Raw genomic sequence first — 13,650 nt, 5'->3', positions numbered from 1 at the left:
GCTACGTCTGTTGCCAACTATTTTCTGAGTACTGCTGCTTCGTTCTGGGGCAAAACACCAACCCACACAAAGAACGTTACATCATTTATGACTTTACGGAGTGTGTGAAGAAAGTGAAAATGGATAGTAATGAGTACATCGTCTCGTCGACGTCGTTTCAGTAGTAGTAAGTTTGGCTGACATGCTTACGGACACCAACGCACGAGCGGCCTTAACTGAAAACGAACTACTGAGAGACGAAGGCTGCAGGGGCATAGATGAATTGTGTTTGCGAGAGCCTTGCGTAAAAGGAACGTACCTCATTGTCCACAGGGACGCTTACACGTAAGCCAGCAGACCTATGATGGAAGGGGCAACCTCTGTTGAAGCTGCGAATGTCAGAGTGGAGCACACAGAACAAGGCCGAACTACGTTATTTTGCTGGCGGGGAAGAGGTATTTGCGAAATGTGTGCATGATTGCTTATGCACACTGAAATAGTTGGCACTGGATGGTCCAAGTACTGCAGATTGGGCAAGTTAGTGCATTTAAATATTGCATTTAGCGCTCATTCTGTCGCCTGTGTTTCTTTCTCCGCTGTTGCCTTTTTCCTTCATGCTCAAACTGAGCTGCGCTATACCAGGACGATACTGGATGGTCCCCTCATTTACCTGAAACAGATAGGCCAGGCGATAGAGATCACGGCAGAACATGAGCAAGCCGGATTATTTCTTTTTCTAACTGTTTGTCTGAAAGCCACCAAACTCTCACAAAAACAACGCCAGCGTTTCTTTTTGTAAGAACACGGGCCTTCACTATGACGTAAAAATAGTGTGCGTTCCTAAGGGCGACGTTTACATGTTCGTCACTAATGTGGCAGCGGCCGTCGCCACCTTTCAGGCTTCATTACGAAAGAGGGTTTTTTTAGCAATGGATGCAACTGTATGTTTGTGACTTGGAAACGAAGTCATCCGTTCATCCTTAGTATGAACCTGCAAATACTCCACAAGGACTACTCTGGTAGAATTTACCGATGATGAAGAAAAATTTGTCTCGTTTCGAAGAGACAAATGTAACTTAAATTCAGTAGTTTAACAGATATTGTGGTGTGGCTTGCATTTGTATGTATTTATCCTTCTATATTTCTATTTCGCTTGCATATTGCTGACTATACATGTCACTTTAATAATTATCATACCTACCTGGAATATCAAGCTAAGCGTCATGCCACAAAACCACTCGAGCATGCCTTAAAGAAGCTACCTCATGCAAATGTTTTTGTCGAAGTCATGAAAAACAGCTTAAAAGCGAGGTATATTGCCCCGCGAACAAGGGTCCTATGCGTGTATATTAATCTTTACTTTTGATGAAATTCTCGCATAAAACACTGCGTAGTAGTCACTAATAGAAAATGTGACGCCACTACCTCACCAAAGGCTATCAAATACGCGCTGCCCTTTTAGAACTTGCTGATGTCCGCCTTGTGGTTCGCAAGAGCTTGTAAGGCGCTGTTATACATGAACATTTTGCAATGAATATGTAAGAGTTGAATAAAACGCTTGAATTTGTTAAACTATCGTCACAAAGCACATCGTGCATCTGACAGTAGAATAGTATTGTTGAAAAGGAAAAGCGCACTTTACTTAGTAGAATCTTAAATGAAGTGTTTGCGCTTTCGTTGAACTTAGGCCACGGTTTTGAAAGCTCAGTCGTGTTGTTTGGTAGATTCAAGGGCAAGTCCCCATTAGTCCACTTCGTTGAGTATTTTAGGCCTTTTTACTGCAGTGTGTATGATGATCTTTTGTACTAGCATGTTTGCTAAGTGCCCCAGCTTACTTCTATAGTATAATTTACCTTGAACGATTATGTAACAGTTATTTGGCTACGCAGTTTTATTCCCATGTAATGATAGCATAGTGATTTAGCGTGCTGTTCTTTTACACATTTTCGTGCAAAAGCAGTGATCGACCTGGCCGACAGCTCGTCTATGACACCAAAGTGATATATCCTGGACATAAAAAATCTTAGAGAAATGAATCTTTGAGCAGCAGTGCTGACACAGAAGCATGAATGTTGATTCAGTGTCATATTACAGCCACAATTATTTAATATTGATCGTCTCTATGCTTTATGAAACGTATACGGATGCGAAAGCGCATGTAGTGCCCGCGCGGCCTAACTAGTAGATGGCCTAACGTATTCAAGCGTGACAGCACGTAGCTAACGGCTAACCGTAAAGAATGGCGCTAGCTTTACTGAGGTATGGTGATAATTTCACCTGCTTCCATGCCGCCTCGATATATCTTCAGTAGCTCGGTCTCTTTTACAGAGAGCATTCTTTGGTGGATGTCAGTTATCGACCATAACCACATGCTTCTCCAAGGCAACTACAAAAACACTACAACGGTAAGTCAAACATTCAAGCGTTTGTGAGGTGGCGATTTTCATAGAAATGAGAGCTTTGCCTTTCCAAGAAGGACCATTTGTCTGGCCGCCTAACCCTTTGTGCGACAGCCGAACACATATGTCCCACTTTATCTCCTGCAGGCAAATTTGTCTCTCACACCAGCTGTCACAATTAGCGCACCTCTAAGCGGCTGCTATCTCACCTGAGTCTATTTAAGCTCGAGAAAATTCTTATACCGTGGTTTCGAAAGGTCTCAGAAATGCTACAATGCAAATTCATGCAATATTTGTGCAAATCCGTGTTGTTATTGGCAAGAGAGCGAGTATCTTGAGCGTTTTGATGAAAAGTTACCGACACGGGGTTTCTTGGTTTGTTTTGTGGCAGTCCTTTGCTAAAGTCCATACAACTAGCTGACGCCGGCATGGCAGAAAAGTGTTATCGAAAACGGACAACTCTTCGAGTAATTCCAACTACTTGCGATTGCAACATTGGGCGACGGACGCTGGCGAGTCAAGACGTGCTTGCGTCGGCTCCTGCAGTTTGCCAATTTTTCTAGTATTTTGTCTTCGAGTGTCCATGTTTATTTGGGCAAATATTTTCCCCGAAGTTCTAAGGACCACGTGAATACCCTCTTTTGCCACAGTGAGTGAATTTTCACCAATTTACGGATGTTTGTGTGCCTCCGTCGGCGGCGTCTCACCTAAGGAGCACTTCGGAGACCAGGCCTAGGCCTAGCTCATCTAGGCCACCCAGCCGGCCTCAGGGGCGGCTCGGCGCCCATCGTCCGTAACCATGATGGAATATCAAGTGGAGGGGGAAAATATTTCCGCGGAGGAAGTCACTCAAAACCAGGGATGGCAAACTGTGGGCGCCAGAAGAGTTAGCGCCGAATCGCGGGGAGCTGACCCTAACGCCGCGGCATCGCTTTCGGCATCCCGTGGCGACAAGCCTAGCGGTGCAGCGCTGAAGTCCAAGATTATTAGGGCAAGCCGAATGCCGGTTCTTCCCAAAGAAGACACCATAATCATCATTAGACCAAGAGGTGGACTGAATATCTCCAAAATTGGAGCGCCTGCGGTGGCTGACGCTATACTTGCAGCTGCCTACATCAGCCCCGATGAGCTCTCACAAGACACTCTGTGCCCGAACTTACAGCAACACATCATGGTGGCCAGCAATCCTAGACGGGAAAATGCCGATCGATACTCCCGCCTCAAGCAAATGCGCATCTCGGGCAACATCCACGAAATCTGCGCGTATGAGACTGCTCCGCACTCCACGTGCAAGGGGGTCATACGTGGCATACCGTTACAAGACGACCCAGCGACGCTGGCTGGCAAGATCGTTAACCAGAAAAACCCGCTCGCACTGGCACGTAAGAGGATTGCTCAGACCGAGACTGTGATCATCGCCTTTGACGGGCACCGGGTACCAAATTTTGTCAGGTACGGAACGCTCCTGTTGAAATGTTCCCTATATCGAAAGCAAGTGGACATATGCCACGCCTGCGGAAGACTCGGGCATCGCGCCGATGTCTGTCCAACACCGAGCGACGTCGTCTGTCGGGGATGTGGCCTTCTAAACCCCGATGAGCAGCACCAATGCACCCCAATATGCAAGTTCTGTGGCGGTCCGCACCTTACTGCTGGTAAAGAATGTGCGCATAGATTCAAGACTCCGTACGTTGTTCGCCGACGACGCTTCGAGCGTGCCAGACAGCAAGAGGAGCTCCCCCCGCCGTCAATCATTCGATTCTCTGATTCGCAAGCCTCATCCAACACCAGCCCTAGGGGCAGCAGACGCTCGCGCCCGCGAAATCGCTCCATGAGCCGACGGGGCTCCACAAGCCGCTCTGCCCCAAGATCACGACCATCGTCGCCTTCTCCAGCGCGCTTAAGCTCAAGAGGCCGCTCCACGTCCCGCACCCGGAGTGGCCTGTCGAACAGGCCAAGATCCAACACCCCCTCCGCAGGTAAAGGCAAGTCCTATCTAACGTGGGCCGATAGGGCCCGTGGCGACCAAGCGTAGGCGTCCAACTCCCAAGACTCGCACGACCCACGTCTCACGAATGATCTCCGAGAGCTTAGGCGTGCCAATGATAGTCTCAGGAAAGAAAACGCTCAATTCAAGCAGGAAATCAGTCGGCTAGCCACCGAGATAGTCTAAATACGAAAAATGGCGCTCAAACCGCCGGCTCCTCCGGCCGCCGCAAGTTCGTCGGCCATGGACACGGCGGAGGCTCCCCCCAAGATGGGTGCAATGAAGCGTCGCACCCTGGATAGCTCGAGGGAAGACGAGACTCTGGAACTCCTTTCGGAGCTCAAGAAGGCCATCTCCAACATACAGCCAGGCCTCTCTCAAGTACAAGAAATGATCGCGCACCCCCAGCTGGGTCTGGTCGCCCTCAGCGAGAGAATACCTAGACTGGAGGGGACCCACCACGAATTTTCGCCAAGCACATCGACAGCACCAGTCCCAAACTTGAACAGCGTCATTGCCCCACCGACAGAAGGTGCGGCGGCCCTCTCGAAACCCATCCCCAAGCCCAAGCATGGATAACGAAACCAACGTCAGAACAATATGGCAGTGGAATTGCGCAGGGTTCGTCAGCAAACAGGCGACCCTGCGACGATACCTAAAAGGCATAAAAGACAAACCCCATGTTATCACCTTGCAAGAAACGATCACATGGTGGTCTTCTGAAGAAGGCAGTGCATTTTGTCGGCTGTCAACCTCTTGTCATGGGGGACTTCAATGCCCAGCATCAGGCATGGGGCTACCACACCAATACGAAGAAGGGTAGAGACATATGGCACACGACAACAGAGGAAGATCTTACACTGGTCACCAATAAGGACTTCCCGACCAGGAGAGTGAACTCGGCGTGCCGAGATACAACCCCGGATCTCACCTTTGTCAAGAATCTGGAAAACGTCAAGTGGACAAACACAGCTGCGGACCTCAGTAGCGATCATTGCATCATCGAAGTGGTCCTAGAGATTGCCCGTAACGAGACGAGGACCTTTAAGTTCATCGACTGGGACTTGTTCCGAGCGAATCGCTCCGAACACGCCCTCCCACCGGATGCGGATCTAGACTCTTGGTGCGAAGGGTTAAAAGAAGATGTGGCTAGCGCCGCCAATGAGGTGACAACCGACCTGGAGGTGGACCGGATGGACAGTAGGCTCGCGCATCTGTTGGAAGCCAAGCAGGCACTACTCGCGAGATGCAAGACTCAGCGCCATAACAGAAGACTGCGCAAAAAATATCCGAAATCAACAAAACGGTAGGAGATAATTGCGAGGTCTTATGCAAGGCCAGCTCAAGACCGGTAAAAGCTGGAGACTCCTCAAGCACCTACTCCACGATGGCAACAGCCAGTCCTATCAGAAGAGAGCTTTGGCGAAAGCTGTCCATTTGGCCACCGACTCGACTCCAGATGAGGCGATCACGGAGCAGCTCATAGACAAGTACCTGGCGGCCACGGATGATCCGTTGCCTCCCATCGATGGACGAGGACTTCACCGTGGCTGAGGTCAAGCGGGTTCTCGCATCCCTCAATAGTAGATCTGCCCCTGGGCCAGATGGGGTAACCAACAAAATGCTCAAGCACCTCGACGATGACTCAATCGAGTTTCTTACAGACAAGATCAACGAAATTTGGCGCAGTGGTCTCATCTCCAAGAGCTGGAAAGCGGCCTCCACAGTACTGATACCCAAGCCGGGTAAGGCGCCGAGCATCGAGAATTTTAGGCCAATCTCATTGATGTCGTGCGTCGGGAAGGTGGCCGAGCACGCCATGCTCAACCGCCTCACTGTCCACCTCGAGTCTAACTAATGCTGTACCCACAACATGATTGGCTTTCGGTCGGGGCTCTCGAGTCAGGACGCCATGAAGTTGATCAAACACCAGGTCATTGACTCTGGCTGCGCCGACACCAAGGCAATTCTGGGATTGAACATGGAAAAGGCTTTTGACAGCATATCGCACGCCTTTATTCTGAAGAGCTTGTCTCAGTTTCACGTCCGCAAACGGGCGTACAATTTCGTGCACTTCTTCCTTTCCTCGAAGTACAGAGGAGTGAAGATTGACGAGTTTTTGACCCGCAAAATTACCCTTGGGCCAAAGGGGACACCTCAGGGGGCAGTGATCTCCTCGACGCTGTTCAATATCTGCATGATCAACCTGTCGATGGCCTTGAACAAGATACCGAACATTAACCACACGATCTATGCGGAGGACATCACCATCTGGTCCCTAAGCGGATGTGAGGGTCAGGTCGAGTGTGCTTTGCAGGAGGCCATCGATGTGACAGAGCGTTATCTCCTCCCCACCGGGCTAAGGTGCTCGCCGGCTAAGTCCGAGCTCTTACTCTATAAGAGGCCCAGAGGCGGTTCTCACCGGCCCTGGAATCCAGCAGGAGAGAGCCACATTACGTTATTCACCGATAACGGCTCCCCAGTTCCGCGGGTGGACACTATCAGGGTCCCAGGAATGTTTATCGAGTCTAACGGAGCCAATGGAGCCGCCGTCAAACGCATTTGTTCCAAGACCGAAAACGCCCTAGGATAGATTCGAAGAATCGCTAACAGGCACCGTGGAATCAGGGAGGACAATCTGATTCGGATTATCCACGCGTTCTTACTATGCCACCTCGCTTATTCGGCGGCCATGCACAACTGGCTTGTGTCGGAGCGCAACAAAATCAATGCCCTAATCAGAAGAGTCTTCAAGCTGGCTCTTGGCATTTCCGTTCGAACGCACACGGAAGACCTCCTCAAGTTGGGAATCCACAACACGTTCGAAGAAATTGTCGAAGCTCAAGAGTTTTCACAGTTTGTCAGACTGTATGGCACCCCAGCGGGTAGAGCCATACTCGGCATGCTGGGACGGAACCTCGCGGTTGTCGGTCCTGACGCTGTGAAGCTGCCCAACGACGTAAGATCCAAGATTTCCATACCCCGGATGCCGCGCAATATGCATCCAATCTACAACGAAGCACGAAGACGAGCCAGGGGTAAATCTTTTCTCGCCAGTGCCCACTTAGACAAGGATCGAGCCTGCTTTGTAGATAGATGCTGCTTCGTACACTCAAGAAGAAGCCTTCTACTCAGTGGTCGTCGACTGTGATTGCAAAGTGATCAGCTGCGCTACCATCCGCACTTCTAGTTCCAGAGTTGCAGAGCAGGTTGCCATTGCTCTTGCGTTGACGGACGGTGTGCATGACACAATTTATTCAGACTCCAAGGCCGCTATCAAGGACTTTCACATGGGCATGGTGGCTCCCCAGGTCCCACAGATCATTCACAAAGTCAAAGACCTCAAAAATCACTATTGGTCTGGTTTCCTGCGCACCTTGGAACCATTGAGGGTGCCTCGCTCAATCCCAACGAGGAGGCGCACTCGGCTGCACGAGGTTTGACTGACCGTGTACCGGGTAACGCGTCATCTCCTGGGCGACCCGAGCCTCTCTGCTCGTACAACGAGATATGCAAGCACCACTATCTCTCAAGAAGAGTGTTGCCTCTACCACACTCCTCGCTATGCAGGGCCCAAGCTGTTACTCTGAGACTGCTACAAACGAGCAATTACCCGAGACCTGCGGCACTACACAGAATGTACCCTGAACGGTTCCCAAGCCCGGACTGCCCCCTGGGTGGTGGTTATGCGGAGTTCGAGCATGTCCTGTGGGGCTGCGCCTCTGCCGGTCCCCCTTTCACCCAAGCGGACATGAAGAGGCTCATTAAGACCCAGGACCTGACCTCTCAAATCCTGGCCGTCCAGAGGGCCCGCGCGAGGGCCGTCAGGTTTAACCTGATGGTCCCCGAGTGGGCCTAGCCAGGTGACGTTGACTGTACTCGCGTCTATTGTGAACCGAATAAAGTTGTTTCACTCACTCACTGACGTTACAACATTGAGTACACAAAGGCAGTTTCACCGCCTTTTGCACTGACAGAAATGACTTTCACGTACGTGCATGGTGAGCGTGGCCGGGCGCACGCCATCTGTTCGCGATTGCTTGAGTTACACGTAGCTAACTGCCACGTGGGATTGCGTTCACCGCCCTTATAAAGACTTGGCATTGCATACTCCATGGCGCACAGGGAATCATAGAACCATTTTGCCTGTATCTGTGTTTCAGCATCATTTACTGACGCTATGTGCCAAGTTTTGCAGCTGCTAATCGTCGTGATGTTCGGAATTTGCGCGATACTTAGAGCGATTTGAGAAACGTTGCTGTACATGCATGAGCCGTGCTTTCTTCCTTACTCTCAGATCTATAGAGCCACAATTCCTTCGTCGTCACCGGTGGTCGACATCGAACACTATAGAAGCGGATTTTTTCTGGCTACAACAATTGGCTTTTGCCTGTCCTTGGTCTGGCGCATAAGAGACGTCACCACGGAGATTGGGTCAGGCCTCAAGGTACGTGCATTTTCCAGATAACTGAACTTGGCTTACACACATACTGGGCCTGAACGCCTTAATACGGTGGACATATTTTCTCATATTATAAACATATGCAATGCAAAAGTACATCAGTCCGATAAGAAAAGGTTCATTCATTTTTCAAACTTTAATATTTCAGCTTTCGTGCGATTTCTCAGCCTTCCGTGCTACACAAGTGGTGCTGACATTTCATCTCAAGTGAAATAAAATATTCATAGCTTCATAGAACCAATTGTTTCACCATCAATGGCCGTATGTAATATATGGCTTTTACAATACCATGTCATGACTGATGGGGTCACACAAAGAATTTGACGACGAAGTTTGAGAGACTCGAAAAGACACGCGCGCTTAAACGTAGCGGCACAAGTCTCGACGCGCATGACATGAGCCATCGTAGAATGTGGAAGTAGGATGAGCTGGCGTTGTTTGCGTGGCTGTGATGGTAGAAAGCTGTCTCGTCAGCTTTTTACTGTCATATGGAGCAACGGCAGCCGGATCAGTGACGCTGGCAAGCCGACGAGGGGCCGTTGGCCTCGACAATAATTCGGCGACGTTCCTCGGAGGTGCTGCACCGTTCATAGTGTTTCCGAGCGCCGTGAACAGCTATCTATTGGTTTTTGATATGGTTCAATCGAATGAAGAAACGAGGCCTCAAAATTTGCTTCCTTCGTTCATTCACAGCATGGGCCTCGTTGCGGCAGAGTTGATGCCTTGAGGTGGCATGCGAGGGCCGCCGTAGCTCAAACTGTAGAGCATCGGGCGCGTTATCCGAAGATTACAGGTTTGGTTCCTGCCGGTGGCAAGTTGTCTATTCATACAGCTTACTTTTTTCACTTCTCATGATTACTACAATGCACTTAAAACAGTATGATTAACGCCCCTATACGTTCCTCCTCGCATGAGCGCGAGGAGGTGGGAGGAGGTGGCGTGAGCGCGGGCTCCGCTTCGTTTCTCCTCTCCCGTTTCTCTCTGTCCGCCACAGCTGTGCGCTCGTATATATGGACGCTCGCGACGCTGAACGTAAACGGCAATGCCGGCAAGCGTTGCACTCTCCTTCACAACGGCGCTATGAACGCTCGCAAAGCTGAACGTAGATGGCAACGCCGGCAAGCGAATGTCGAAGCTGCGAGGCTACGAAAGCGCGCGTTCGCTGTGCTTACGTCATTCTCTCTCTGTGCAACGGTGTCCGTAACACCATGAACAACGCCAACGTCGGCGCTAGTTGCAGCGGCAGCGCCACCGCCGCGGAGCAGAGGAAGGCTCGGGAAGCCGAACGCAAACGTCAGCGTTGGCAAGCGGTAATTCAAACGCCTCGACAACCACCGTCTCATAAGCCACATAAGAGAAACAGAAACTCGACGCGCACCCCCCGCGATGCTTTCGCATCCCACCATGGTTTCCCGTAGGGGGAGATGATGTGCAATTTTTCACGGGGATATATATTGCCAGGCGCCTTTATTGCGATGATCAGATTACCGACAGACGACGACATTGCTTGCCGCTATCAGTGTACAACGTGTTTTGCTTTTACATTAATTTATCATTTCCTGGGCACAGGTTGAACCGAATAAAAACTTTCGTTGGAACACGAAAACTGCCGCCTTCTTCAAAGTCACGACCACGTGACATCTGGTGGAGGTGCTGCTTCGTTCATGACTTGGACGCCCCGGCGAAGTGCTGACGCAAGCGCCAGCCATGAAGAAGATGACGCTAAAGACAATCAGGATCATCGAACTAGCTGCAGGCTTAACGGACTATGGAAACGGGCAAACAGACGTCGGTATTGTGGCACCACAAATTATATATTCCGTCAGAAGCCATTTAGGAAGACGCGAAAAAGAACAGGCGCAGCCATCTCGTGCTTCGCGGGCCGTCGTCGGCTTCACCTGGTCGGACTCTTGTGGCGCGTACTAGTGCACTACAGGACCAATTATTTATAGGTGGCCAGGCGGAGACAGCTGAGCTGCGAAATGCGCGCGCCGAGTATGACAGTCTGGAGTAATTTTAATAAGAGACGTGTTTGAAGTGTCGGTATCCATGTTCGCCGGTTTGACAACGTCGAAGGAAATTGTATCTTCCCAGCTGTTGATGAGCAGGAGGGAGTATTTAGGCGTACACTTGATGACCTTAAACGGGCCGCCATACGGGGACTGTAAAGGAGGTTACAAAGCAACGTGTCACACAATAACGTGTGCGCAGGTTTGTAGGTCAGGACTGACATACCCACTATGGAATGTTCGTCGTTGTCTTGCAGCAACAACGGTACGCATCGCGTTGCGCAGATTTTATGCGTAGTCGGAAACTTGTGCATGTACCGTGGGTGACTCGCTGAAGAATTCACCAGGAAAACGAAGAGTGGTGCCAAATGTCAGGTGGCGCTTATGGAGTAGTCACTACAAAGGGACGTTCGGATGCCAAGGATAAAGAAAGGAAGGCATTCGGTTCGCGATGAAGGAAAGGTGGAAGCCATGGGTGACTCCTTCAATTGGCGATGTAAATATTCGACGATTCCATTGGGGATGGGGTGGTACGAGGTAGTCATGACGTGGTTCACACCGCGGTGTCGAGATAGATTGGCGAGCAATGCTGAGTCGAACTGGCGACCACGGTCAGTCGTAATGGTGGAAGGGACACCTTAGTGGCTAATCCACGGAGTGACGGGTGCTCGAGCTGTCGACTCCGCAGGTATGTTTTGAAGAGGCATCGCTTCAGGCCATTTTGTGGACCTGAGAATGCAGGTGAACAGGAAGCGATGGTTCCCGCATGGAGGAAGAGAACCAACAATATCGACGTGCAGGTGGCTCAAGCAAGCGTCCGGGGTAGGGGAACGTGCGGATCGGGCAGCTGACGTTGGTTGGACTGTCTAACCGTGTACTCTGCACATTGCAGGCACGGAAACTACATAGACCGGATTACCTGGCTCGTCATATCTGTGGCAACGCAGAATCGTCAAGTGGACCACGCGCGGGCGCGCCCCCGCCTCGGTTCCTTCACGTGCCGGCTGCTTCGCACCACGTGGCATCGACTGTGACACAGCAGACCATTGGGCACGCCCCATCGGCTATATAAAGAAGCAACCGCCGACAGAGATCATTCAGAGCAGATCGGGCAGCTGACGTTGGTTGGACTGTCTAACCGTGTACTCTGCACATTGCAGGCACGGAAACTACATAGACCGGATTACCTGGCTCGTCATATATGTGGCAACGCAGAATCGTCAAGTGAACCACGCGCGGGCGCGCCCCCGCCTCGGTTCCTTCACGTGCCGGCTGCTTCGCACCACGTGGCATCGACTGTGACACAGCAGACCATTGGGCACGCCCCATCGGCTATATAAAGAAGCAACCGCCGACAGAGATCATTCAGAGCAGATCGGGCAGCTGACGTTGGTTGGACTGTCTAACCGTGTACTCTGTACATTGCAGGCACAGAAACTACATAGACCGGATTACCTGGCTCGTCATATCTGTGGCAACGCAGAATCGTCAAGTGGACCACGCGCGGGCGCGCCCCCGCCTCGGTTCCTTCACGTGCCGGCTGCTTCGCATCACGTGGCATCGACTGTGACACAGCAGACCATTGGGCACGCCCCATCGGCTATATAAAGAAGCAACCGCCGACAGAGATCATTCAGAGCAGATCGGGCAGCTGACGTTGGTTGGACTGTCTAACCGTGTACTCTGTACATTGCAGGCACGGAAACTACATAGACCGGATTACCTGGCTCGTCATATCTGTGGCAATGCAGAATCGTCAAGTGGACCACGCGCGGGCGCGCCCCCGCCTCGGTTCCTTCACGTGCCGGCTGCTTCGCATCACGTGGCATCGACTGTGACACAGCAGACCATTGGGCACGCCCCATCGGCTATATAAAGAAGCAACCGCCGACAGAGATCATTCAGAGCAGATAGGGCAGCTGACGTTGGTTGGACTGTCTAACCGTGTACTCTGCACATTGCAGGCACGGAAACTACATAGACCGGATTACCTGGCTCGTCATATATGTGGCAACGCAGAATCGTCAAGTGGACCACGCGCGGGCGCGCCCCCGCCTCGGTTCCTTCACGTGCCGGCTCCTTCGCACCACGTGGCATCGACTGTGACACAGCAAACCATTGGGCACGCCCCATCGGCTATATAAAAAAGCAACCGCCGACAGAGATCATTCAGAGCAGATCGGGCAGCTGACGTTGGTTGGACTGTCTAACCGTGTACTCTGTACATTGCAGGCACAGAAACTACATAGACCGGATTACCTGGCTCGTCATATCTGTGGCAACGCAGAATCGTCAAGTGGACCACGCGCGGGCGCGCCCCCGCCTCGGTTCCTTCACGTGCCGGCTGCTTCGCATCACGTGGCATCGACTGTGACACAGCAGACCATTGGGCACGCCCCATCGGCTATATAAAGAAGCAACCGCCGACAGAGATCATTCAGAGCAGATCGGGCAGCTGACGTTGGTTGGACTGTCTAACCGTGTACTCTGCACATTGCAGGCACGGAAACTACATAGACCGGATTACCTGGCTCGTCATATATGTGGCAACGCAGAATCGTCAAGTGGACCACGCGCGGGCGCGCCCCCGCCTCGGTTCCTTCACGTGCCGGCTGCTTCGCACCACGTGGCATCGACTGTGACACAGCAGACCATTGGGCACGCCCCATCGGCTATATCAAGAAGCAACCGCCGACAGAGATCATTCAGAGCAGATCGGGCAGCTGACGTTGGTTGGACTGTCTAACCGTGTACTCTGTACATTGCAGGCACAGAAACTACATAGACCGGATTACCTGGCTCGTCATATCTGTG

General features: G+C 51.4%; 1 protein-coding gene across 1 annotated transcript; it reads left to right on the top strand.

The window, feature by feature from the left end:
- The first annotated feature begins 6,238 nt into the window (after positions 1–6,238).
- LOC119403325 (uncharacterized) lies at positions 6,239–6,958 on the top strand. The gene has a single exon (XM_037670268.1). The coding sequence runs from the start codon at positions 6,239–6,241 to the stop codon at positions 6,956–6,958; it is 720 nt and encodes a 239-aa protein (XP_037526196.1).
- Positions 6,959–13,650: the final 6,692 nt, after the last annotated feature.

Source organism: Rhipicephalus sanguineus, chromosome 8 (genome assembly GCF_013339695.2).
Source record: "Rhipicephalus sanguineus isolate Rsan-2018 chromosome 8, BIME_Rsan_1.4, whole genome shotgun sequence".
In the NCBI taxonomy this organism is placed as follows: Eukaryota; Metazoa; Arthropoda; class Arachnida; order Ixodida; family Ixodidae; genus Rhipicephalus; species Rhipicephalus sanguineus.
This window is presented reverse-complemented; position numbering and strand designations above follow the sequence as displayed.

Excerpts from the sequence above, each read along its gene's own strand:
- LOC119403325 (XM_037670268.1), top strand. The coding sequence starts at position 6,239 with ATGATTGGCTTTCGGTCGGGGCTCTCGAGTCAGGACGCCATGAAGTTG.